Here is a 26300-nt window from a genome sequence, read left to right as displayed (position 1 = left end):
TCCTGAGATTCTACATTAACAAGGCACAGACCTTGCTCATAATCCAGTGGGGTAGTCAGAGAGGAGCACATAATATTACAATGACAATGATATACTGGCAACTCTTTCACCTTTTCTCATTCTTCCTTTTCTCCCTTAATTGGCCATAACTTGAAAGCATAATTCATATTTACCGCTTGGCTCAATTGTTTTTCAAAAGAATTTTCCATTTACTACACTTCATTTCTGAAAGTGTTTAATAGAATTTTTTCCTATTTCTGTCTTTACTCTAGTATGAGGAAGAATATTTGAACAGTCAAAGTAGCCTTTCCCCCGCCCCTCTCCTCCCCCCTCCATCCCCACACAAACACATTGTTGCTTCTCAAGCCAGTGAGCACGCTATGACTGGAGGCATGCATGTCAGGACCAGTGACCACAGGTGTGCTTGGGGAAGGGTGGAAGAGAGATGGAAGTGAAAAAAGGATTGGTTGAAGTCTATGACCTTGAAGGGCTTTCCAATCCTGATTCTAAGACAAGGCAAACTTAAGCTCAGATCATGAGTCCGAACTCCTAACATGCTGTCATCACAGTGCAAACCCTTGTGGGAGAAAAACAAGATGCTCTTCATTTCCTCCTGGCACCGAGTAGGGCCTCCCTTGAGTTGTGGGTGATTTTTTCCATGGTATGTTTCTAGTTCTCACATCTGTACACTCTCCTTGAGGGAGGGAAAGTGGAAGATATTGGACCAGGAGAAAGATAGCCAAAATTCCTCCCAGTGAATGTCTTGCCCCACCTCTGCACCGGCCTTCACTGTTGGAATTTCTCTGGACCAAGCCAGCCACTAGCCATCACATGAATGACAGATGAGCTATGGGTGTGGCCAACTATTTAGGAAGTCAGGAAAAGGAGGAGTTGGGGGAGAGGTGAGTTGTGGGATCCAACACCCAGGCTGCTGTATGGACAGCAGCTTCTCTGGGACCTGTGTTCTCTAGAAGACAGGAGAAAGGATGAGCATACCAGGAGACCCAGCCCAGCCAGACCCTGAAGGCTGCAGAAGGTGAGTGGCTCTTTGTCAAGCTTTCCATGTCAGGGACAAGGGAAAGCAAGGGTTCTTGGCCTTTTGGGGCATCTACAAAGAGTGACTGTGTCTGCCTGGGACAGGAAGGAAACCCGAGCTCTGCTCTTGCCAGGTTACTACCAAACTGTGCGATCTTGGGTAAGTCACCAGTCTTTTCTGGGCCTGTTTTTTTCACCTGTAAAATAAGGAATTGGCCAAGGCAGAATAATAACAAGAGCTAGCCTTTATATAGTGCTTGCCAGTTGAACTTTCCTGAATAGCATCTCATTTGGTCCTCAGGGCAGTCCTTAGTTGGAGGGATGCTTGTCGCATTTTATAAATGGGGAATCTAGAGTGCAGTGGGTGAGCAACTCAGTTGGTGTGAAGCCAGGCTGGACCTGTAATCCTGGTCTCCTGGGGACAGTTCTGACCTCTGTGAACATGTTATTCCCTGGAGGTCTGGACTCTGAAGAGCCCCAGCTCTTGTCAGGACTTCATCTCCGTCGGTGCTGCCCTCCCCGCCCCCCATGCCCTCATCCACTACCTGTCACCAGCTGTTTCAGTCTCTTCTCCGTCCCTTTCCCAGTTACCTTTCTCATTCTGCAGGCTGACACTAACATTTCTGAGAAGAGGGAGGTGAACCCCAGATACGCCACCTCCACCCTCCTGAGTTAATTAGCACTTTTACGCAGTGAATTTTCCAGGGTTCTCTCTGCTTTCTGGAATGTCTTCCTGTGAGGTCTTGCGAGGTCAAGAAAGAGTGAGAACTGATGAACCCTCAGGGCAGCGGTTCATTTCTGCAGATGTGACCCAGTACTGTGGGTCCAGGGTGTTGGTTAAATGTGGAGATTCTTGGGCCCCACCCCAAAGTTGCATTTTAGCAAACTTTCCCTGTTTCTGACAAGCACACATCAGGCAGTTTGGGAACAACTATTCTTTGTTATTGTTTTCTTTTTTTACTTTTTTTTTGGGAGGGTGGCAGGGGTGGTGGGACCACTATTCTCTAGCAGACCACTGCTCTGCTGCAGAGGCTGTGGAGAGATTTCCTAATAGTCGCTCAGTATCCTTATTTTACTGGAGTAAGCCTTTCCTGATGACGGTGGATTATTAATTTTAAATTAGAGTTCAGGATTTAGGTTGGTTATATTTTAGTTTGAGTTTTGCATCTCTATAAGTTAAATTTGTCTAGAATTTTTTTTTGTACACTAGCTTTGCAAAATAAGTTGGAAATCTTACTATTATTTTCTACTAGAGGCCCAGTGTACGAATTCGTGCACAGGTGGGGTCCCTCTGGGTGGCCTGCAGGGATCAGGCCAAAACCCTCATTCCAATGCCACCTGCAGCTCCTACCTGCTGTTCCTGCTCATCCCAGCCCCATTTGCCTGCCGCAGGCTTGCACCCAATCAGTCCCATGAGCCCTGTGTCTGGCACCCTCCCAAGGGGAGTGGCCTGTGGAATTGGGCCGGGGAGAAACCACAGGAGGGCTCCAGGGCATGTCTGGCCCATCTCGCTCAGTCCCGATCAGCCAGACCCCAGATGCTCCCACCAGTCAGAGCATCGGCTCCCTGGTGGTCAGTGCACTTCATAGCGACTAGTCGATCAGTTGACTGCCTGCCCCTGGTGGTCAGTGCACGTCAGAGTGAGCAGTTGAGCAGCCTTAGCAAATCATTAGCAATTATGCTTTGATTGGTTGTTCAATTTTTCTGCCATTTGGTCTATTTGTCTTTTATTATATAAGACTAGAGGCCCAGTATATGAAATTCATGCACTGTAGTGGGGGTCCCTCAGTCTGGTCTGCCCCCTCTCACAGTCTGAGAGCCCTCAGGGGTGGGAGGCAACCCGGCAATCAGGGGGAGGCGATGCCCCCATCAGACCTCTGCTGCTGCCACTGCCAGCAGCACAAGCCTTGGGCCGCCCTAGGTGGCTGGGCAGCTGACAGCCGAGGCTTGCCTGTGCCTTGGGCCAGCTCTGAGCGACTGGGCAGCCACCATCTGAGGCTTGCCTGCGCCTCAGGCTGGCCCTGGGCAGCTGGGGGACTGAGGGGACTGGGGGACTCCGGAGGCAGGTGCGTGGCAAAGCCAGGCCCGTCTAGGGGCAGGCCTGGCCTTGCCGCATGCCTGCCACCCTGGCAGGGCTGAGGGGACTGGGTGTCACCATCTTGTGGTTGTGGGCCCTGCCATCTTTGAAGGTATGGCAGTCAATTAGCATATTCCCTCCTTATTGGCTGTGGGCACCCCCATCTTTTGCAATGGTGTGAGGGTCAATTAGCATATTCCCTCTTTATTAGATAGGATAGTCTGAGATAGTTTGATATTGGACTTATTCTTTGAAGATTAGATTGAACTCAGTTATAAAAACAAGGTAGGTCTAACATTATTTTAAGTGATTGGCATTTAACTGCCTTTCTAATTTCTTAAATGATTATTGGTAAGTTCAGGTTGTTACTTCTTGAGATTAATTCATTCCTCTAAATTCACCCACATTTGCACTTGATACACTTATATTTCTGTAGCCCTACTTTTTCTTGAGTTCTATAGTCTTTGTTAATGATAATGTTTTTGTTTTGTTTGTTTTACTTTCTTTCTTTAATCATGATTTTCCATTTAGTCTTTTCAAAGAACCAATTTGTAGTTTTCCAAGTACAAGTCTTTTACCTCTTTGGTTGAGTTTATTTCTAAATATCTTAATTTTTTTGTAAATGCAATTATTTGTTTAGTTTATCTTTCTGACCATTCATTATTGGTGTATAAAAATGCCTTTGATTTCTGGGTGTTGAGTTTGTATCCTGCTACATGTGCTGAATTCCTTTATTAAATCTAGTAGTTTTTTTGGTGGAGTCTTTAGGGTTTTCTATGTACTATAACATATCATCTGCAAATAATGAGAGTTTTACTTCCTCCTTTCCAATTTGGATGCCTTTTATTTTTTTCTTGTCTGATCTCTGTGGTTAGGACTTTCAGTACTATGTTGATTAAGAGTGGTGAAAGTGGGCACCCCTGTCTTGTTCTTGCTCTTAGGGGAAATGGTTTTAGTTTTTGCCCATTGAATATGATGTTGGCTGTAGGTTTGTCATATATGGACTTTATCCTGTTGAGATATGATCCCTCTATTCTCACTTTGCTAGGAGTTTGTGTTTTTTTTAAAAAAAAATAAAAAATGGGTGTTAGATTTTGTAGAATGCTTTTTCTGTGTCTATTGATATGATTATGTGATTTTTGTCTTTCAATTTGTTTATGTGATGCATCATGTTTATTGATTTGCAAATATTGTATCAGTCTTCCATCCCTGGAATAAATCCCACTTGATCATGGTGCATGATCTTTTTAATATATTGCTGGATCTGATTTGCTAATATTTTGTTGAGGATTTTAGCATCTATGTTCATTAGGGATATTGGCCTGTAATTCTCTTTCTTTGAAGTGTCTTTATCTGGTTCTGGAATTAGAATAATGCTGGCCTCATAAAAAGAGCTTGGAAGTGTTCCTTCCCCTTGGATTTTTTTGAATAGTTTGAGGAAGATAGGTGTTAATTGTTCTTTGAAGGTTTGGCAAAACTCCCCTGTGAAGAAATCCAGACCAGGGCTTTTGTTTGCTGGGAGTTTTTTGGTTTTTTAATTACTGCTTGTATTTCATCAGTTGTTATTGGCCTATTCAGGTTTTCTGATTCTTCCTGATTCAGTTTTGGGAGATAGTATTTTTTTAGGAATTTGTCCATTTCATCCACATTGTCCAGCTTACTGGCATATAGTTGTTCATAGTATTTTCTTATAATCCTTTGTATTTCTGTGGTGTCAGGTGTTACTTTACCGCTCTCATTTCTGATTTTATTTGAATCCTCCTCTTTGTTTCTTGATGAATCTGGCTAAAGGTTTATCAATCTTGTTTATCTTTTCCAAGAACCAGCTCTTTATTTCATTGATTTTTTTGGTATTTTTTTTAGCCTCTTTGTCATTAATTTCTGTCATTAATTTATTATTTCCTTCCTTATACTTACTCTGGGCTTTTCTTATTGTTCTCTTTCTAATTCTTTAAGTTGTAGGATTAAATCGTTTATTATTAATTTTTCTTATTTTTTGAGATAGGCCTTAGTTCTATGATCTTCCCTCTCAGGACTGCGTTTACTGTGTCTAATAGATTTTGGGTTGTTGTGTGTTCATTTTCATTTGTTTCCAGGAAGTTTTTTATTTATTTCTTATTCTCATTGGTAACCCATTCATTGTTTAGTAACATGCTATTTAGCCTCCATGTGTTTGAATGTTTTTCAGTGTTTTTACCTGTAGTTGATTTCTAAATTATTCCATTGTGATCTGAGAAGATGCTTGATATGATTTCAATCTTCTTGAATTTGTAGAGACTGACTTTGTGACCCAACATGTGGTCTATCTTTGTGAATGACCCATGTGCACTTGAGAAGAATGTATATTCTGCTGCTTTGGGGTGAAATGTTCTATAAATGTCAATTAAATCCATCTGATCCAGTGAGTCATTTAGAGTCTCTGTTTCCTTGTTAAGTTTTTGTCTGGAAGATCTATCCAGTGAAGTCACCTACTATGACTGTATTGCTGTCAATCTCTCCCTTAAAGTCATCTAGCAGTTTTTATATATATTTAGGTGCTCCTGTATTGTGCATATATGTTTACCAGGGTTTACCTTTATTGGATCGATCCCTTTAGTATTATGTAGTGACCTTTGTTGTTTCTTGTAATGGCCTTCATTTTGAAGTCTATTTTGTCAACTATGAGTATTGCTACCCCAGCTATTTTTCATTTCCATTTGCATGGAAAAATTTTTCCATCCCTTTACTCTCATCCTGTGTGAGTCTTTTGTTCTGAGGTGGGTCTTATACACAGCATATAATTGACTCATTGTTTTGTATCCACTTAGCTACCCTATTTTTTTTATTGGAGCATTTAATCCATTTACATTTAAGGTTATTATTAACTAGAGGCCTGATGCACGAAATTCATACAAGAGTAGGCCTTCCTTCCCCTGGCTGCTGGCACCAGCTTCCCCCTGGGACCCGAGACTCCAGCCTCCCTTGTAATCCTGACTTTGTCCAGAATGTCGCCTGGAAAGACGTCTGGAAGGATGGCTGGTCTAATTAGCATATTATACTTTTATTATTATAGATAGGTGCTTATTTATTGTCATTTTAATTCTTTTTTTAAAAAAATATTTTTATTTATTTCAGAGAAGAAGGGAGAGGGAGAGAGACAAACATCAATGATGAGAGAGAATCATCTATTGGTGCCTCCTGTATGCCCCCTACTGGGGATCAAGCCTGCAACTCAGGCATGTGCCCTGATCAGGATTGAACTGTGACCTCCTGGTTCATAGGTCAATGCTCAACCTCTGAGCCACACCAGCTGGGCCCATTTTAATTCTTTATGCCTATGTTTCTCCCTCTATATATATTTCTTCTCATTACAGCAGTTCCTTTATTTTTTTATTTTTTGTGTGCGTGTTTCTCTTTTTTTTATAATTGTTTTATTGCTTAAAGTGTTACAAAGAGTATTACATATGTCTCCTTTTTTTTCCCCCCGCCCTTGACAATCCCCTGGCCTCCCCTACCCCCCAGTGTCTTATGTCCATTGGTTATGCTTATATGCATGCATACAAGTCCTTTGGTTGGTCTCTTACCCACCCCTTCCTGCCCCGCAACCCTCCCCGGCCTTCCCGCTGCAGTTTGACAGTCTGTTTGAGGCTGCTCTGCCTCTGTATCTATTTTTGTTCATAAATTTATAATGGTCTTTATTACCCATAAATGAGTGAGATCATGTGGTATTTCTCCTTCATTGACTGGCTTATTTCACTTAGCATAATGCTCTCCAGTTCCATCCATGCTGTTGCAAATGGTAAGAATTCCTTCTTTTTTACAGCAGCATAGTATTCCATTGTGTAGATGTACCATAGTTTTCTAATCCATTCATCTACTGATGGGCACTTAGGCTATTTCCAGATCTTAGCTATGGTGAATTGCGCTGTACAGCAGTTCCTTTAGCATTTCTTGCAGTGTTGGTTTGATGGTGATAAACACCTTTAGCCATTTTTTGTCTAGGGAGCTCTTTATTTCATCCTCTATTTTGAATGATAGCCTTGTTGGAAACGTCACTATCATTCTGTTAACTAAGTTCCCCAGTTAATCTCTCCCCACCCATCCTCCTCCCCTGCATTCCCCCTGAGATTCATCAGTCTGTTCCATATTTCAATGTCTCTGGATCTATTTTATTCATCAGCTTATTTTGTTCATTAGATTCCACATGAATGAGACCATGTGATACTTATCTTGCTCTGACTGGCTTATTTCACTTAGCATAATACTCCCCAGGTTCCTTCATGCTATCTCAAAGAGTAAGAGATCCTTCTTTTTTACCTCTGTTCAGATCACTGGATAGCTAGCCCACCTCTGAGGGTTTTAAACAGGTGATACCCTTGGGTTATTGTAGAATAAGTCTTGGACCTAGAGTGTCAAAACCTGAGGTCTGAGTCTTGGTGTGGCTTGTATTAGAAGTTTTCAAGCAGAGTGTGGAGGCGCTGGCCTTGGATTTGAACTCTGTAAATAACTTTTGTTGAATTACTCAACTGCTCTGAGCTTATTTCCTCCTTATAAAACGGCATAGTCCAACAGATTGTCATGTTATATTGTAAATCAGAAGATGCCTTAATCAATAAGCCAAATTTATTTGGAGTATTTTTCATTTCGCTAGTGCTAGCAGGCCCAGAGGAAATATTGCTTCTCAAATTCTGGGGCCCAATATGGTGGAAGTCTTTCTTATTTATATGTTTTTCCATTCTTTGTTTTCCAAATTTGGAATGAGACTTCCGGACCTTCTGAGAAAGAAGAGGTCCTGCGTGCTGGGAAAGGGCCGTGAGACCACATCTCAAGGCCCGGCCTGGCGCCAGCACTGACAACTCTGTCTGGGACATAGTTTATGGCCTTTCTGGAATGGGAGTAGTCTTATTTTTCCCTATTATTTAATCAAGCAAACATTTACAGAAGCCAGAATAGCAGGGTTAAAATTTTAAACAGCAGTTTTTACCCAAGATGGAGGTTACTCTGCTTCAGTCACCAAAATAAGTAGTGGGTGGGAAGTATTTGGAAGACAGTATAGAGCTGAAAGTCATCATCATCCTCTTAACAGCACTCTGGGAGCATGCCATTCTCCAACCTTATACCTATAGTTTAGGGTTCATTTCACTGGGGCCCTATCATTCCAGAACCTGAAAAGACACAAGCCTGGGCCAAATGATGCTAGATGGAAGGAAGAGACAGGGTCTTAAAGACACACCTGTGTGAAGGATCCTCTTCCATGGCCCAAGTTGATTCAACTCCTTGGGAGACCCATGGCCCTAGTTAGAGGAAGGCAGAGGTCCTGGGACCACTGTAAGCCCGAGACCATCCCAAACTCATAAACCTGTCTCCTTTGTCTCTCAGTATCATGAGTGCCAAGGAGGATGCTAAGTGGCTTCAGTGGGTGACACACCAGTTTGAGACCATTGCCGGAGAAGACCGGGAGATCAACCTGCAAGAATTCAAAACAGCCCTGAATGTGAAAGAGGCAAGTGTCCATTCCAGAAGTGGGGACTGTGTTTACAGAGGAAGACAATCTGGTTCCCAGGACACAATGCCTCACAAGGAGGGAAAGGTCCCCTCTGGGTTCTCTGGGCTTGAGGCTTCACTTCTGAGCAGGGTTTGGTGGGGGGGAGAGTTGATGTTATGATGTAAGCCTCCTTCTAGGAAATGAGCTTCTCCCGCTGCCACATCATTCCCAGTCTTCCTTCGATTTTGGGGATCCTCTGCCCATCCCCATAACAACCTGCATACCTGACAAACAGTGGTGACACTAGCAGAGAAAACAGCAGGACTGAGCCTGCAAATGCCAACTTCTCCTCAATTGTCCTCTGGGCTGGCATTCAGATGATGGCCTCTGTCCTTGATAAGGGGGAGCCAATGGGCATTTGAATGTCCCTTTTTGGATCAGAAGGTACCTCACTTGCTGGTACCTGGGATACTGCAGAGAACTGTAAATGCTCTGCCTCCTTCCCATTGTAATTATGGGGAAGAAAAAAAGACCTTCTGCCTAACAATACATTACCATGATAACAGGAGGCTGTAAAATGTACTAAGATAAAGGCCATTCAGGAAGGTAGAGAGTGATAAGGCATTACTCAATGGATCCAGGGGGGAAAGAGTACCAATAAAGCCAAGGCAGGCTTGACTGTTCATAACTGACTTCATGCTTCATGCGAACTCAGTTTCTTTAGGTCAGATACAGGAGCCCTGCAGGCTTCTCTCTCTGCCTTGAGGGAAGCATCCAGAGCACAGCATACTGGTAGCTGGGACACTGTATCCAGCCCAGGTCTTCTTAATACCTGTCTTTCCCAGTGTCTAACACCAGGCCTGGCAAGCAGGGGCTATGCAGGACATGACTGTTGGATGGATGGATGGGTGGGTGGGTGGATGGATGTATGGATGGATGGATGGATGGATGGGTGGATGGATGGATGGATGGAGTGAATTGGCACTTAAGAACAATTCTTAAGTGTAGGCCATAGGCAGCCAAAACAAGCAAAGGAAAAGGCAGGTGACATCTACTCTATAAGTTCTTCCTGGGTTCACTTATCCCTGGTGGTGACCCCAAAGGGGATGGAGAGGACCCAGGGGAGCCTGTAGGAGGACCCTAATTTGACCCTTTCCCTATGTGAAGTAAGAGGACACCAGAGGTCTGGACTGCAAGGCTGATGGGGGTGATGGCAGAGAGCCTACACAAATGACCAGTCCCAGAGGCTAGAAGGGGGCCTGAGCCCCATACACAAGGTCATCCTTGCTGCAGGGCTCCAAACAGTTCTTCCACTAGAGCCCAACCTTGCTCTCAGCAGGCAGGATGGGCCATGGACACTGCACCCTGGTGTGGCCTCATGGGCAGATATAAATTGGGTCCTGACTGAATCCCATCACCCCAAGGTGTACACACACACACACACACACACACACACACACACACACACACACACACGGTGAATGAATTCAAAGCCCAGGCCCTGCAGCCACACTTGCCACACTTGTGTCTGTCTCTGCCCTTCTATGGCCACAGTCCTTCTTTGCTGAGCGGTTCTTCGCCCTGTTTGACTCGGATGGAAGTGGCACCATCACCCTGCAGGAGCTGCAGGAGGCACTGACCCTGCTCATCCACGGCAACCCCATGGACAAACTCAAATTCCTCTTCCAGGTGTATGACGTCGATGGTAAGGGCTCTTTGTAGGGGTCAGGGGGACTCCATGGGAGGGAGGCGGGGGGGGGGGGGGACGGGGGGAGGGAATCAGCCCATCTCAGTGCTGTGCCCAACACAGGGCTGTTTTCTCCAGGCGAGGCTGATGGTTCTCCCTCTGTGGGTCCCCCTCCCCTATCGTTCTGTCAGGTCCCTGCCTCCTTTTTGTGGGTGGAGAGAAGGGGAGACTGGCCCAGGAGACAAATGCCCTTGATTCAACTCACCTGAGACCAGAGTTGTCCTCTGTCTTTTTCTCTGATTGGAAAAAAAAAAATCTTTGTTACTTTTTTCTTGTAACAATAATAACACAAGCCTGCTATGAACATTTGAGATAGTACAAAATAGTTTAAAGAAAAAAGCAAAAATTACCCAGAACATTTTTCTATACTGTCTTCTAACTGATCACACACACACACACACACACACACACACACACACACACACATTTTTAACTAGTTAGGATTATACTATACGTGCTACCTTTTATCACTATTTAACAATATGAACATTTGGTTCATGTGAGACTATATTGTTTTATAACATCATTTTTCATTGTAGTAAATATGCATAACATTAAATTTATCACTTTAACCATTTTAAGTGTACAATTCAGCAGCATTAAGTATATTCACGTTGTTGGGCAAGCATTGCCACCATCCATCTCCAGAACTTTTAATTTTTCCCAACTGAAACCCTGGACCCATTAAACACTAACTCCCATCCTCTCCCTCCACCTGCCCTCATCCTTGGCAACCACCATTCTACTTTCTATCTTTAAAAATTTGACTATTCTAAGTATCTCATATAAGAGGAATCACATAATATTTGCCCTTTTGTGATTGGCTTATTTCATTTAGCATCATGATTTCAAGGTTTATCCATGTACTAGGTGACAAGATTTCATTTTTTAAAAAAAAACTAAACAATATTCTATTGTCTGTATATACCACACTTTGTTTATTCATTCATCCATCAATGGTTTCTTGAGTTGTTTTTACCTCTCAAATATTGTGAACAATGCTGCAATGAACATGAGTGTACAAATATCTCTTTGACATTCCAATTTCAATTCTTTTGGCATATACTCAGAGATGGAATTGCTGGATCATAAGGAAATCCTATTTTTAATTTTTTGAGGAACCATACTCTTATCCATAGCAGTTGCACCCTTTTACATACCCACTAGCACAAGGATTCTAATTTCTTCACAGCCTTGCCAGCATTTTTTATTTTCATTATAATAGCCATCCTGGTGAGTGTGAAGTGGTAACTCAGTGTAGTGATAGCATCATTTTAAGTGGCTGTGTCATATGCCACTGTACATATGTGGTCCTATGTTCCATATAGCATAGCCCAGTACATAGTTAAGATCTCTGACTCTGAGGCCAGATTACTTAGGTTCAAATCTCAGCTCCACCAATAATTTGACCTTGAGCAAGTTACTTCACTTCTCTATGCCTCAATTTCTTCACCTATCACATGAGAATAATGATAATAATAATAATAATACATTTCATGAAGTTGATCTGAGGATTAAATTAGTTAACTTAGCTAACAGTACCTAGCATAGGATACACTCTGTTATTTATTATTATTTATTCAAACCCTATTATTGAAATTGTCTTCCCCCCTTCTTTTTGTGGGCGGCATTATAAATGAACATCCTGGTTTTTACATATTTGGTGACTTTGTAACCTAAAGGGCTTCTGAAGGACTGGAATCATCAGGGTAAAGGAAACTGGAATGAGAAAGAAGCATCCAGTGAGACTGGAATGGTGGGTGAGGTCATACTGTGCAGGCCCTGGGGGCCATGTTTTGGAGTCTCAGTAGAATGAGTAATGGGAAACCATCAAACAGTGCTGAGCAGGGCAGTCACAGGGCTAGATTTCTATCCTGTAAAGCTCAACCTACCTACAAATCTGCTGCTGGGCAAGGTTCTCTGGCCTGTGGGGTTTCTCTAGCTCCCATGCCCACCTGACTCAATCTAGCCAGACCTCATTCCTGGAACCCACTCCCCAAGCTGACTGGCCTGCCCACTCCATGGGCAGTTGACCACACTGCTTCCTGGGCATCTTCCTCAGACCCCACTCCAGTCATCACAGGGCCCTCTTTACTGACTGCTTTCTGACCACCAAGCTGTGCTCATGCCTGGGGATTTTCAGAAGACTTGAGGATGGAGAGGTTGGCTTGTAACAGGAAGAACACAGGCCTACATCATACTCAAGGTCTCTTGCAGAGAGAGGTGGGGAGGAAGACTGAGGGCAGAGCAGGTGTAAGGAGGCTTGTAGTTTCACAGAAAGAGCTAGAGGGCATTCTCTTCCAGTGGCCCAAGTTTTCACTGAGAGCCAGGGAGGGATTGATTGGATGGGCACGGAGGTGAGAAGTGGTCTTTGCAGACAGAGGGAGCGTGGTCTTACGAGAGGTGCAGGAGAGGACTGTGGGCAAGTTGCAGGCCTTGTTATGGCTGGGGATCAAACAATTCCTGCCTTCCCGGGTGATTGTCTTCAGCAATGTTCACTTAGCTGCCCTGGTACAGGAAAGAAGAAAACAGGTGGTTGGATTCACCCAGGGATGGGATATTCTTAGGGTCAGTGGAATAGGACAGAGGGATGAGGAAGAAGAGTGTGTGCATGAGAATAATTGTGAAGGTGGATAGACTCTGGATTTGCAAATGCCCAAGGAGAGAATAGAGCTGGGTGGAGGAGAGGGTGTGAAGGGGCAGGGGAGGGACTGGTGCTCTGGATGTAGTCTGAAACCTGTTGCACAGTGGCTCTTGACTAGGAAAGCTGAGGACAGGAGGTGTGGCTGGAGAGTGATATGTTAGAATCTGCTCTGTAATGTGATTACAGACTTTGGCTTTGGCCCAAATGATGATCACAAAGCCAGTAAGACTTTCCATTTATATGCAACCACCTTCTTTTACTGTGTTAAGTGCTTTATAGTTAATTATCTCTCATCCTTGAAGAGAATTAATTCTGAAAAGGAGGATTTATTATCCCCATTTCCAAGATGAGCAAAATAGCATTTACTACTGTAAAGGTCTTAAACAGCTCACCATCACTCAGATAGTAAGGGACAGAGCTTGTTGCTACATGTGTGTCTGTATCCAAAGCAGGCCAAGAAATCAGCAATCAAGGGTCTTGCTGTTTCTGAAGAATGAAAATACATATGAAAAAAAAATGCTCCAAATACTCATCTCAGTTGATAGTTTTGGCTTCCTTTTCACATCACTTTTAGCCACTCATGTTCACGTAAGTCCACGTGCTGTGGCCTCTCAGGACGACATGGCTGAGCAGAGCCTGCTGCAAGTTAGGGAACTCCCCCCTCACCACCACCGCATACACAGTTTGCCCGTGGATAATTGAGACTCTGCGCATGTAGCTTCTTATAGATTAAGCAAGTGAGTGTGTCTTCTGGACAGTTGGTCTTGGTCATCGAGTGACACTTAACGAGGCGGCTGCAGATTCTTCAGCCAGGCAGGCACCGAGGCCAAAGCTTCTCCATGCTGGGGGCGGGTTTGTCTCTGTTGAGCTTGGCAATAGGAAGCCATGGAGGGTTTGTCAGCCGAGGTGACACGTGTCCTTTGACTGTCTGGTCTGTACCCCGAAAGGAAATTGGTTGGAGGAAGACTGAGGTAGGCGAGCAGGAAAAGTTCACTACTCTACGCAATGACTGAGCAGGGCAGAGGTGTCTGCAGGTACAGAGTGGGGTCCGGGCGCAGGCCCCCGACTTGGCCTCATCCCCTCCTGGGACAGGCAATGGCTCCATCGATGCCGACGAGCTGCGCACCGTGCTGCAGTCCTGCCTGCTGGAGAGCGCCATCTCGCTGTCGGAGGAGAAGCTGGACCAGCTGACGCTGGCGCTCTTCGAGTCTGCGGACAAGGACTGCAGCGGCGACATCACCTTTGAGGAGCTCCGAGATGAGCTGCAGCACTTCCCCGGAGTCATGGAGAACCTGACCATCAGGTACGCACAGCCCTTCTCCGACGTGGGCACTGCCTGTGTCCGGTTTAGACTCCGGGAGCGAAGAGCGGCCTGAACTCACTCACCAGCCATTCCCCAGTCCCGCCTCCGCTGCCTTGGGTCAGCCCCTCCCCGCCCCAGGTCAGCCCCGCCCCACCCCAGGTCAGCCCCGCCCCGCCTCGGGTCAGCCCCGCCCCACCCCAAGTCAGCCCGCCCCGCCCCAGGTCAGCCCCTCCCCGCCCCAGCTCAGCCCCGCCCCACCCCAGGTCAGCCCGCCCCGCCCCAGGTCAGCCCCTCCCCGCCCCAGGTCAGCCCCGCCCCGCCCCAGGTCAGCCCCGCCCCGCCCCACCCCAGCTCAGCCCCGCCCCATCCCAGGTCAGTCCCGACCCACCCTAATTCAGCCCCGACCCACCTAGGTCAGCCCCGCCCCAGGTCAGCTCCGCCCTGCCTCACCCCAGTTCAGCCCCGACCCAACCTGGCTTAGCCCAGTTCTGCCCACTTTTTCCGCAGGGGACAGCTATAGTCATGCTTCCATTTCCTACTGTGTCTCTTCAGAATCTACTCACAGAAGTAAGCACCTACTAAGTGCTGGGCATTATTACAAATATACCAGTGCATTTTATAGCACTGGTATATTTGTAAAAGGAAATTAAAGTTGTAAAAAGATTAAAGTTACAAAAAAAAAAAAATTAAAGGTATTTCACCTGAAGTAACATGCCTAGGACCACACAAGTGATTAGCAAAGGCAGTCAGGTAATCAACTTGGTTGAACAGCTACTATGTACCAGACACTGTTCTGGAAAAAGGCAGTGAGTGCCCTGCTGGGCTGCATCCCAGAGGGAGAGAGCGTCATGTATACTAATAAACAAACACATAAAGTAGAGAAGCAGAAATGTAATAAGGGCTGTGAAAAAATAATATACATCTGGTGTAGACCCAAGTTGGTCCCAAGCTCTGAATAAATAGTGCCCGTTTTTAGTTTATTCTTTTTGTGTATTAACTTTTTTGTGGGTTATTTACTACAGCACATCTCAGAGTCTTCCATCCTTTTCAATTGCTGGGTTTTCTTTTTTTCAATTGGGAAGTAAGGAGAGGTAATAAAAAGTCACAGATGTGGCATCAGACAGAGTGAAGCTCCATCCCAGCTCCACCTCGCTGTGTGTCCGAAGCAGTCGCCTGTGTTTCTTACAGTAAAAGGAAGCTTGCTTGTCGCCAGGCTCCAGAGAGTTGGTGGGCTGCAGCGGGAGTGGGGTCTCTAGATTCAGATCCCGGGTCCCCATCACAACCCCGGAGGTTTCCTCCCTCCCCAGCCTGCACGACTTCGTCCTTCTGAGTGGAGCCCCTCTCTTGCAGTGCTGCCCACTGGCTGAAGCCCCCTGCCACCAAACAGCACCCACCCCGTCCTCGCCCACTGACCTCTGCCTACTGGCACAATCACCGCAGCCAGCTCCTCTGCCTGGCCGCCTACGCGGGCCTCCATGTGCTGCTCTTCGCCCTGGCAGCTAGTGCACACCGGGCCCTCGGCGTCAGCGTCATGGTGGCCAAGGGCTGCGGCCAGTGCCTCAACTTCGACTGCAGCTTCATCGCGGTAGGAATCCGAGGGTACAATGCAGGGAAGCGGGCAGGGGCACCGATGCAGGCTCCTCATAGACAACCCACATGGTGGACATAGAGTGCCAGGGCAGGATGGCACCTTTGAAATCAGGGTCATTACTCAGTGGTGGAGCCTGAAGCCCAGAGAGGGGCAGTGACTTGTCCATAGTCACACAGCACATAAATAACATAGCTGGCATTTCTGTGCCCTTTACTGGGTACCCATCAGGGTGCTAAGCATTTTCCATTGGATGGGCACAACAAAACTATAGTGGATCTGGAGGAGGTGGGGCTGGCTCCTGGGCAGGGTCCCACCAGAGAGAACCGTTCAAGAGGCCTTGCTTGCCAGGCTAAGGAGTCGATGTAATGAACCCTGGGCCAGGGAATTCGGTCACCGAGCATTTTTGCCTACTCCTACCATTAAAACAAAACAGAAGACCCTTCCAACAGCCCAATACATGTGTATTTACTTAAAATTATATGCATGCCCTATTATCATTAGCCAATCGACTTATACCACAATATAGCTGTAAGGCAAGGTTCGTTTTTAATGGTCAGGGATGTATATCTCTAGTTCAAACACTCTTCTTGATCATATCAGCTTCTTAAGAGTGGCTTGTATTTTTAACCTCATAACTGCCTACAAAGAGTTCATTCCAGGAGTGGGAGACATATGGCGCATTTTCTTAGTAACTTGCTATTGCATTATCAACACTGTTTTCAATCTTCACTTTCTTTGCTGTGAGTCTTTTTAAGCTACTTGCCACTTCTGTGAGGCGTGGTTAGTTTACGTTAAAGCCGGACAATGTAATCTGCAAGTCCACATATCTGTGTCCGGTAATTGCATTGAAAGCAAATGAGCAAGTGAGGGAGCCCTCTTCAGGTGCCCCTCGGAAAGCCAGATCTTTCCTAAGACACCTCAAGAATCACATGTGACGTGTGCCCATCTAACATACAGAATAAATAGGGCATCGTGACAATCCAGGTATTAAATGTTAGTGCTTCTCGTATGTTTAGATAGAAGCAATACCAGCAGGCATTCTATAACATTTTCTCTTCCCACCCCCATTCCGGAGACCCTACTTCAGAGACCCCAGCTGTGGACCCAGGAGAGCAGCGAAGGCTTGGGGCGGGGGGGTGGTGATGGGGCCCTGCAGGAAGCACAGCTAGCTCGGAGGGAGGCAGAGAGACCGCTGCTGGGGAAGGAGGACAGGGCAGAGCGAGAGTCAGGTGGGGATCTCGGCCCCTTTGTCCTGCAGGTGCTGATGCTTAGGCGCTGCCTCACGTGGCTGCGGGCCACGTGGCTGGCTCAGGTCCTGCCCCTGGACCAGAACATACAGTTTCACCAGCTTATGGGCTATGTGGTGGTCGGGCTCTCCCTTGTGCACACTGTGGCCCACGTTGTGAACTTTGGTGAGTGGCCTGGGGCGGGGGGGATGGTGGGACCTGAGCCTTTCACAACCACTCAGTTATCCAGTCCCTGTGTGTCCTGCCTGCCTAATGAGTGGAGAAGTGGTGCCCCCGATAAGCCAGCACTCTGGACAAAAGTCCCCGCCCTCCTGGGGATCTGGTGGGGAGAGATGGGGACCACAAAGGAAAGCGGAGTGGGAAGAGCTTTTCTTGTGCTTGTCTCCAGTGCTCCAGGCCCAGTCTGAGTCCAGCCCCTTCCAGTTTTGGGAACTGCTGCTCACCACGAGGCCTGGCATTGGCTGGGCCCATGGCTTGGCCTCCCCGACCGGCGTGGCTCTCCTCTTGCTGCTGCTCCTCATGTTCGCCTGCTCCAGCTCCTGCATCCGCAGGAGCGGCCACTTTGAGGTGCCCAGCCCTTGCCCCTTTGCCTCTCCCAGGCTGGGCTCCCATCTCATTTCATGCCGTGCCCCTCTAACGTACTCCCAGAGCCCATGAAGGTCCCAGGCTACTATGCATATTATGTGCATGTGATTGGGGTTCTGCCATTGGGCTGTTGTTAATGTCTGCCAAGTGCAAGTGTTTTGCTCTAGAACAGTGGTTCTCAACCTTGGCTGCACATTAGAATCACCTGGGATTCTTTTTAAAATCCTGATTTCTGGGCCTCATCCTCCGGAAATTCTGTTTCTTTGTTATGGGGTGGGGCCACAACATTAGTAACAAAGAAACAGAATTTCCGGAGGATGAGGCCCAGAAATCAGGATTTTAAAAAGATTCCCAGGTGATTCTAATGTGCAGCCAAGGTTGAGAACCACTGCTCTAGAAGATACTGCCTTTTCTCTGGCTCATCCCCTAGTTTGATTAAACTGGGCTCAAGATGGCATAGGGAGGTGAAGGAACACAGGCCCCCAGGGTTCTAATCCTCACCCCTCGATTTACGGGTCACTCAGCTTCCTCATCTGCAAAATAAAGCTGTAATCTTCTACTTTTGATGTTATTTTAGTAATTAAACTAGAAAATGTATGTGAAGCCAGTAACTACCTACTTGGAACAGAAGTGCTTCAAAAATGTTAGTTTTATCTTTGCTTCCCTCTCTCTAACCTCCTCAAGACACAGGAGGTCACAGAGGATTTAGTTTGGAGACGCTGGCTGTCCCTGGACTGAACTGGTCACATCAGAAATAGACATACACAGAGCACCTACTCTGGGCCAGCAACAGCCCTTTGAAGTAGGAATCAGCATCCTCATTTAACAATGAGGAATCTAAAGCTCAGAGATGTCATGTACTAAGCCGATGTCCCAAGAGAGTAGCAGAGCGCGTATTAAAACTCAGTCCTCAGCCTTTTTCTTTTCCGTTCCCAGAAAACCATTGTTGTCGTGCCTTTCTTTCCCCGGAGAGTGGGTCCGTGTGATGGGACATCGGTGCTACGAGGCCTTTGGGGGTGCTCCACTCTGCCCCGAGCACCCCCAGGAGGATGTTTCAGATGTTTGCCTGCTGGCACCAGGAAACTTCCCTTACAGGCTCCGTGGGCCAAGCCCCCAGAACAAAGAAGCGAGGAAGCTTTCCAGCCTCTTACCCAGCCCAGTCCCCAGGAGAGAGTGTGTATGGCCAAGACTCTGGGCACCATCCTGGCTTTAAGGATGGCCCTGAGCCCTGGCCTTGCCTTGAACTCTAGCGGCTTATGCCCCCCACCCCCACAGGTGTTCTACTGGACCCACCTGTCCTACCTTCCCATGTGGCTCCTGCTCATCCTGCATGGGCCCAACTTCTGGAAGTGGCTGCTGGTCCCTGGCATCTTGTTCTTCCTGGAGAAGGCCGTCGGGCTGGCGGTGTCCCGCATGGCAGCCCTGAGCATCGTGGAAGTCAATCTGCTCCCCTCCAAGGTGCAAAGAGGGCCTGGGGGGGCCACGGGGAGATGCAGATGGTGGTAGGGCACAGCAGCTGGATATCCTATTTGGTCCCCAAGGAGAAAGGGAGCCCCAGCCCAGTGGAGGAGACAAGCAACATGCAAGACCCAGTCCAGCCCTTCAGGAGTGACACTATAGGTGGGGAATGACGGGCTACCACTAGAAGCCAGGTCTGCAAAGAACATGCTCAGTTACCATATAGTGAATGGCTATGAGGTGGAGGCCCTGTGCTAGGTGACAGACACAGAAAAGGCTCAGGCACTGTCATGCTCTCCACGGCTCCCGAGGCTAATAGAGGATTGGTCCTTTCATTATAGTGCAGGGCTGTGATGGTAAGAGAGGTACAGTTCCAGGAGGGATCAAACTCTTCGTCTTTGAGAGGCCAGAGAAGACTTCAGAATGAGGGCTCTGGCACAAAGCCTATATCAGGGCTTTGAGAGATGAGTAGGAGTTTGTAGGATTGACAGTACATGGAAGGGCATTGCTGAAGGGGTGGGCAGGGCCTAGCGGTGAATGTAGCCTCCCTCTGCAGGCCCCAGGGAACCCCTGAGCAGGGTGGGGGAGAGAGTGTGGTATTAAGCTGATATCTGTTCCAGCTAAATGTTTTAGTTGCTCTGTGGAAAGTGGCTTGTAGGGGACCATTTGGGAACTTGTTGCACAAATGCAGATAAGAGCTCATCAGGGCCTTGACCCTGAACTGGGGCAGTGACTGTGGGATGAGGAGAGGGAATATCACAGAAGGACTCAAAAGGCAACTAGATGCATTTCAGGGTAGAGAGAGAAAGGAGGCTAGGACATCTCCCCGGTGTCTGAGCGACTCGGGCCATTTGCGGAGAAAGGGAAGGCAGGTTAGGGTGGGCAGGGCTCTGGACAACTTAAGTGTGAGGTTATGGAGGTTAAATAATGAGGCTGTGGTTTATGTCCTGGTTCTGGCATCAGACAGTAATTATTGGATTCAAATGCCATGGTTTCCTGGCTGATGGCCTTGAGCAAGCTATTTAACCTCTTTGTACCTCAGCTTTCCATCCAGAACATGGAGAAAGTACGACAAGTTACTGTGAGGACTAGAGAGAACACTTAAAGTGCGCCTTAGAGCTCTGGCACACAGGAAAGTGCTCAGTAAACTGACGCTATTATACAGGATGATGTTATTATCCCAAAGGTTGAAATGCTGGCCAAGTGCTACAGGAGTTCCAAGAAAGAGGCTAGAACAGTCATGGAGGGCTTCACAGAGGAGGGGGCCACTTATAAAGCAGCATTTACACCATAAGAAGTAGAATCAAGCCATGAACCCCACTTCAGACACAGCCTGACTCCTCCCTTCTCTGATAGTTGCCCGTCCCTGGTTAGCGGATGTGCTGCAGGGGTGGTCCCCACTCATGGGCACAGAAAGGTCTCAGGTCACCTCAAGAACCACATGTGACATGTGCCCATCTAACATACAGAATAAAGAGGGCACCTGCCATAGTTCTGATTTATGGCAGAGGAATGATGCTGATCTTCTTTCCCCAGGTGACTCATCTCCTCATCAGGAGGCCCCCTCTTTTCAACTACAGGCCTGGCGACTACTTGTATCTGAACATCCCCACCATCGCGCGCTACGAGTGGCACCCCTTCACCATCAGCAGTGCTCCGGAGCAGAAAGGTACGCCAAGTCCTCCCATCGTTCCGATGTTTACTGAGTTCCACTGTGCACCAAGCGCAGCCTGGAACCGGTCACACGGAGGTGAAAAAACCAGGCGTGCAAAGTCCACCTCCAAAAGCTCCCTGTGAAACAAGGAGGCGGATGGGTAGACACGGTGAATGGCCTGGCCAGGGCTGTCCCAGCTACTGCGCAGCTCACAGGGGTGGGCCTGACATGATGGGATAAGTAGTGAAGGCTTCTCAGGCATGTGGCATTTCAGCTGAGCTTTGAAAGGTTAGTAGGAGTTTAGTAGACAGGGAAGGAGATGGGGGAGGAGGCAGAGGGGAGAAGCATAGGCAAAAGCATGAAAATCTAGAAACATGGAGCATCTGATGTTGTTAGAGCTAAGGGTCGGGGTGGGGTAGGGAGGAAAGAAGGGAGGGACACAGAGAGAGAGAGAGAGAATGGGGGGACAGGAGCGAGGGTCAGAGAGGGATGAAAGGCAGACAGTGTGGCTGGCCAAGCCAGTTAGAGCCGGGTGGGACCAAGGAGGCCTTTGAATGCAGAGCTGGAAGCTGGATGGCCCAGCAGTCGGGAGCCCACGAAGGTCTTCAGCAGAGAAGCAGCCGGCTCATAGGAAGGGGTACCAGGGGGCTGTGCCAAGAAGCCAGGCTTCCCCACTCCCTGTGGGCATGAGCCGGTGGACCCCCAGGCAGCAGGCTCCCTCACACCCTTTGCCCCAGCCCTGCACTACCCCATTTCTCTGTGGGTCCCCAGCACCCATAGGGCCGTTCAGCTGGCCCTTCCTTCACCCAGCTGTTCTCAGACCCCCCCCCCCCCCCCCGCCATGCGTGTGCCTTCCTTCTGGTCCTGGGCTGTTGTAGGAGCCAGCACTCAGACCTCTGCCCTCCTGCCAGGCCAGAGACTGGCCTTCCCACCTCAAGTAGTGCTTCTGACAGGACAGGCCTTGCCTGGCCTGTTACACTGAGACGCTTGCTTGGCTTCATGAGGGGTAAAGGGGTTCTCTGACTCATCCCTATGAGAAGATTTAGCTTCACTTAGGACGCCTCCTCACCAGAGCCCACAGGACCCAGCCCCTGAGCTCAGGGTGCAGATGCAAGGCCAGGGTTCCCCCCACATGAGGCTGCTCAGCAACCCCTCCTTGAATGACTTGATTGGTGGCCTGGATGTAGAATGGGATGAAGACAGGGATGGAGGTTGGAGAGGGTGCGTTATTTTCTTTCTATTTTTCTTCCCTTTTCTGTTTTCTAAAGAAGATATATGCTCTCAGAAAATTCAGACAATATAGAAATCTGTACAGAAGAAAATTAAAGGCCCTGGCTGGGTAGCTCAGTTGGTTAGCATGTCATCCCAATACACCAAGGTTGTGGGTCAGAGCCTCTGGTTAGGGCACATACAAGAAGCAACCAATGAATGCATAAAAGTAAATGGAACGAGTCAATGTTTCTCCCTCACCCTTCCCCCTTTCTTCTCTCTCTCCCCCTTCCTCTCTCTCTCTCAAATCAGTAAATAGAAATAAAATATCATAGTTAAAAAATTAAAATCCCTCAAATAATTCCATTTAAAGAAAAGTATTGTCAATCTTTTGGTGAACAGCCTTCCAGCCGGTACATCTACATGGATAATCAGATGCAGGGACAACTTTGCGTATGTGGGATCACACTGTTCCCACTGTTTTGCAGCCAACTTTTCCTCAGTGAATAGTGTGTCATGAAAATCTCTGCATGCCAGTTTTTCAAAAAGAACATTTCCTTTTCGTGGCTGCATAGTATTTCAGTTTATCGCTACTACTCTGGTTATAATGACTATGTTTATTATGTTGATGGGTCATTTATTCGACCAGTTCTTAAAGGAGCTTCTTCAGGGTCTCAGCGTGGAATCCACCTCTCTCTTGGGCCGTGAGTCTCCTGCAGTGAGCTGAGTCCTCATGGGAGCTGGAAAATACTCTGGCTTTGTTTACGAAGCTGTTTACAGAAATCAGGAGTGGGACTCAGGTTGGCAGCTGTGGCTTTTTTAATGCAACTAACATTTAGGGGGGCCTCCTACGTGTGAGTCACTGTGTGAGGCACTTCAGGGTGCATTTGTGTAGAGAGGCATAGCTACCCCCCACCCATGCACACGCACATGCACACGCACATGCACACGCACATGCACATGCACACGCACACGCACACGCACTTATAGCCTGAAGGGGGAGGAAGCCTGAGAGAGGAGCATGGGAGGAGGTGTCTGAGGACCTGAGCTCCAGTCCTGACTTTGCAGGTCACTCCTCACAAAGCTGTGAGGACATGCCGGCCCCAGGCCTCTGTAAACACAGGGTTGAACCAGTTTATCTGTGAACTTGGAAGGGGTGGGGGGTGGGGAGTGACATCTTTATTTTCAATAACCTCTAATTGAAATGTAGCCTTTTCTTCATTTAGGAATGCAGATAACCCACAATAGTGTTAATAATAACCTGTGACTTTTTCTAAATAAAAGCCATAGATTCCTTTATATCACACGGCAATTGTGGCTGATACCTCATCATTACTTCAGATTTCAGTGGCCATGCAACTCCCCAGCGGGAGTTATTTCATGTGTTAACAAAGAAGCGCATCCATTCCTAAATCACACATTTGGTATTTTTTTTAAAAAATTTTGATAACTTTCTCATCATAACTGGTTTCATTTGTAATGCCTACATATGTTACTTTATGTATTTAAGAACCTTACTGTGAGGAGCCTATCCACTGCCTTCACAGAGCTGCCCAAACAGTCCCTGGGTTAAAAGAATAGAAAAAGGAGGTCTCGTAGGGGCCTCCTCAGTCTAATGCTGTGGATTCTCTCTGGTGCCCCTCAGCAGAAGGGTGGCCACCCACACTACCTTTCCGCCAGTCATCCACTCAACAGAGAACCTTAGAAAGCACCTGCTACATCCCAGGCTCAAGATGCAATTAAAATCATTGGTCCCACCACCAGTTAAACACCTACTATGTGCAGAGCCATTGACAGGCACCTGTCTGAATGTGGGAGGGAGATGGTCTCCACCTTAGTGAGACCCTGGCCTGATGGAGGAGGCAGGGACTCCACCCCAGGGAGCTCCTGGTGTGCTCAGGGCAGCTCTGACCCCTGCCTTGGCAGAGGAGACGGAGCCTTTACTGTGTAGGCTTAGATTGACTTCATTGAGAAAATTTGCAAGGGGGAGATCAGATCTCCATGTCCTATGTCTGTGGCTCTAGTTTAGATCTGAGGAAGGACATTCAACCCAGGACTTGAGCAGCGGACACCCAGCCCCAATTTCTCAGGTGAGCCGGGCCTGCTCATCTCTGGATTCCAGCATTGATCCTCTCCCCGCATCTCTTGTTCAGACACCATCTGGCTACACATCCGCTCAGAAGGCCAGTGGACAAACAGGCTCTATGAGTCCTTCAAGGCATCAGACCCAGTGGACTGTGACTCCAAGAGACTGTCGAGGAGTTTGAGAATGAGAAGGAGCCAGAGGAGGCCCCAGGTAGGTGCTATGGGGAAGGAAGGGTCCACCATGGAGGCCAATCCATGGGGACCAAGTTGCCTTCTGCCCGGTTGGTGGCACCAGCCGTTGAGCAGCAGCGTGCACACTGGCCGAGAGGCAGTGTGAGGACCAAGGCAGCTCAGCATTGTGTGGTCTAAGAGCCTTCTCAAATCTTGATCCCCACAGCCCTCCCCAGTCTGTGCCCTCCATTAAAAGGTGGGGGACAATGAAAAGAGAGGGAAAACTGAGATCAGAAAAACTCACCTCTACGTCTGCTCCAGCACTTGCTAACTGTATGGCCATGGGCTCATCCTTCAACCTTGCTGAGTCCTAGGTTGTTCACTTACGAATTGACTTCCCTTTCTCACATGGTTCTTTTAAAGGGCCAGTGGAATGAATGCCTGTAAAGTATTGAGTGACCTGGGCAGCATGGTCCAGATGGACCATTCATCATCACCATCAACACCACCCACATTAGCATCAGCGTTGTTTTCATTTTTTGTTTGTTTTGTTTTTTATTTTAATATATTTCTTTATTGATTTCAGAGAGGAAGGAAGAGGGAGAGAGAGATAGAAACATCAATGATAAGAGAATCATTGATTAGCTGCCTCCTGCATGCCCTACTGGGGATCGAGCCCGCAACCCAGGCATGTGACCTTGGCCAGAATCGAACCTGGGACCCTTCAGTCCACAGGCTGACTGACGCTCTATCCACTGAGCCAAACTGGCTAGGGCATCAGTGCTGTTTTTTGAACCTGGATAAAATCCATAAGCCTTCTGAGTTGCCAGTGCCTGGGGCGCATACAGGCTCGGTGGGGTTTGGCAGGAATACATAGAGATCAGAGCGGCACCTGAGGAAGAATAGATGGAGACGGAGGGCGCCTGAACACTTAGTGGGCTGTACCGCCAGGCTGCAAACCCTGTGGAAGGTCAAAAGGAGAGAAGCCCCCAGGCCTGGCCCTGCCCTGCCTGGCCCTGTAAGGATTTGAAGTCCAGGGGAAACCAGGGGGAATCCTGCCGGGTCAGACCAGAGAGCCCTCCTGGAATGGTGCCCAGAGCAACGGTTTGGGAAATGGAGGGGCAGGTAGAAATGAGAGAGCATTGTCTACTGTTAACCAGGGGAAACTTCCTGAAGGAGGAAGCTGCCTTTTGAAGCTAGGTGAGTTATGGCACACCGGGAATTGTTAAAAGCTGTGTTTCCTTTGGGACCTGGCACACCTCTGACAAAAAATACATCGGCACAATCTTTTTGGCGGGCAGTCTGGCCATAAGTGGCAGCATTTTAAATATCTATACCCACTGGCCCAGCAATTCCATTTTTAGGGATTTATCCTAAAAAGCTAGTTGGACAGGTGCACAAGAATACCTTAAGCACCTTGTTCATTCATTTAGCAAACATTTATTGAGCATAGCACCTACTGTTTCCTAAGTACTGTACTAGATGCTGGAGACATATCAGTGAGCAAGACAGATACATTCACTGCTTATGTTCTGAAGAGACAGCCAATAAACAAATAAAATAGAAACAGTGTCAAGTGATAATAAATGCTATGAAAACAAATCAAGATAAAGTAGCAATTTTCAACCTTTTTCATAGCATGTCACACATAAGCTAATTACTAAAATGCTGTGGCACACAAAAAATGTATTATGCCCTAACCGGTTTGACTCAGTGGATAGAGTGTCGTCCTGCAGACTCAAGGGTCCCAGGTTTGATTCTGGTCAAGGGGCATGTACCTTTGTTGTGGGCACATACCCAGTAGGGAGTGTGCAGGAGGTGGCTGATCGATGTTTCTCTCTCATCGATGTTTCTAACTCTCTATCCCTCTCCCTTCCTCTCTGTAAAAAATCAATAAAATATATTTTTTAAAAAATGCAACACTATTATATGTTCTATATATTTGTTTTAAAATATATTTTTATTGATTCAGAGAGGAAGCAAGACAGAGAGAGATAGAAACATCAATGATGAGAGTGAATCATTGATTT

General features: G+C 47.3%; 1 protein-coding gene across 1 annotated transcript in view; it reads left to right on the top strand.

Moving 5' to 3' along the window:
• The first annotated feature begins 901 nt into the window (after window positions 1–901).
• NOX5 (NADPH oxidase 5) overlaps window positions 902–26300 on the top strand; it is a 41136-nt gene continuing 15737 nt past the window's right edge. The window contains exons 1-10 of the mRNA XM_059668607.1: window positions 902–1036; window positions 8471–8594; window positions 10131–10281; window positions 14060–14270; window positions 15621–15855; window positions 17120–17273; window positions 17497–17675; window positions 18969–19151; window positions 20688–20820; window positions 24168–24310. Coding sequence (XP_059524590.1) covers window positions 987–1036; window positions 8471–8594; window positions 10131–10281; window positions 14060–14270; window positions 15621–15855; window positions 17120–17273; window positions 17497–17675; window positions 18969–19151; window positions 20688–20820; window positions 24168–24310 — 1563 coding nt within the window. The 5' untranslated portion in view covers window positions 902–986. The remainder of the gene's footprint in view (window positions 1037–8470; window positions 8595–10130; window positions 10282–14059; window positions 14271–15620; window positions 15856–17119; window positions 17274–17496; window positions 17676–18968; window positions 19152–20687; window positions 20821–24167; window positions 24311–26300) is intronic.

This window comes from Myotis daubentonii, chromosome 1, assembly GCF_963259705.1.
Source record: "Myotis daubentonii chromosome 1, mMyoDau2.1, whole genome shotgun sequence".
NCBI lineage: Eukaryota > Metazoa > Chordata > Mammalia > Chiroptera > Vespertilionidae > Myotis > Myotis daubentonii.
The sequence above is the reverse complement of the archived record's forward strand: the minus strand, read 5'-3'. Positions and strand labels throughout refer to the sequence as shown.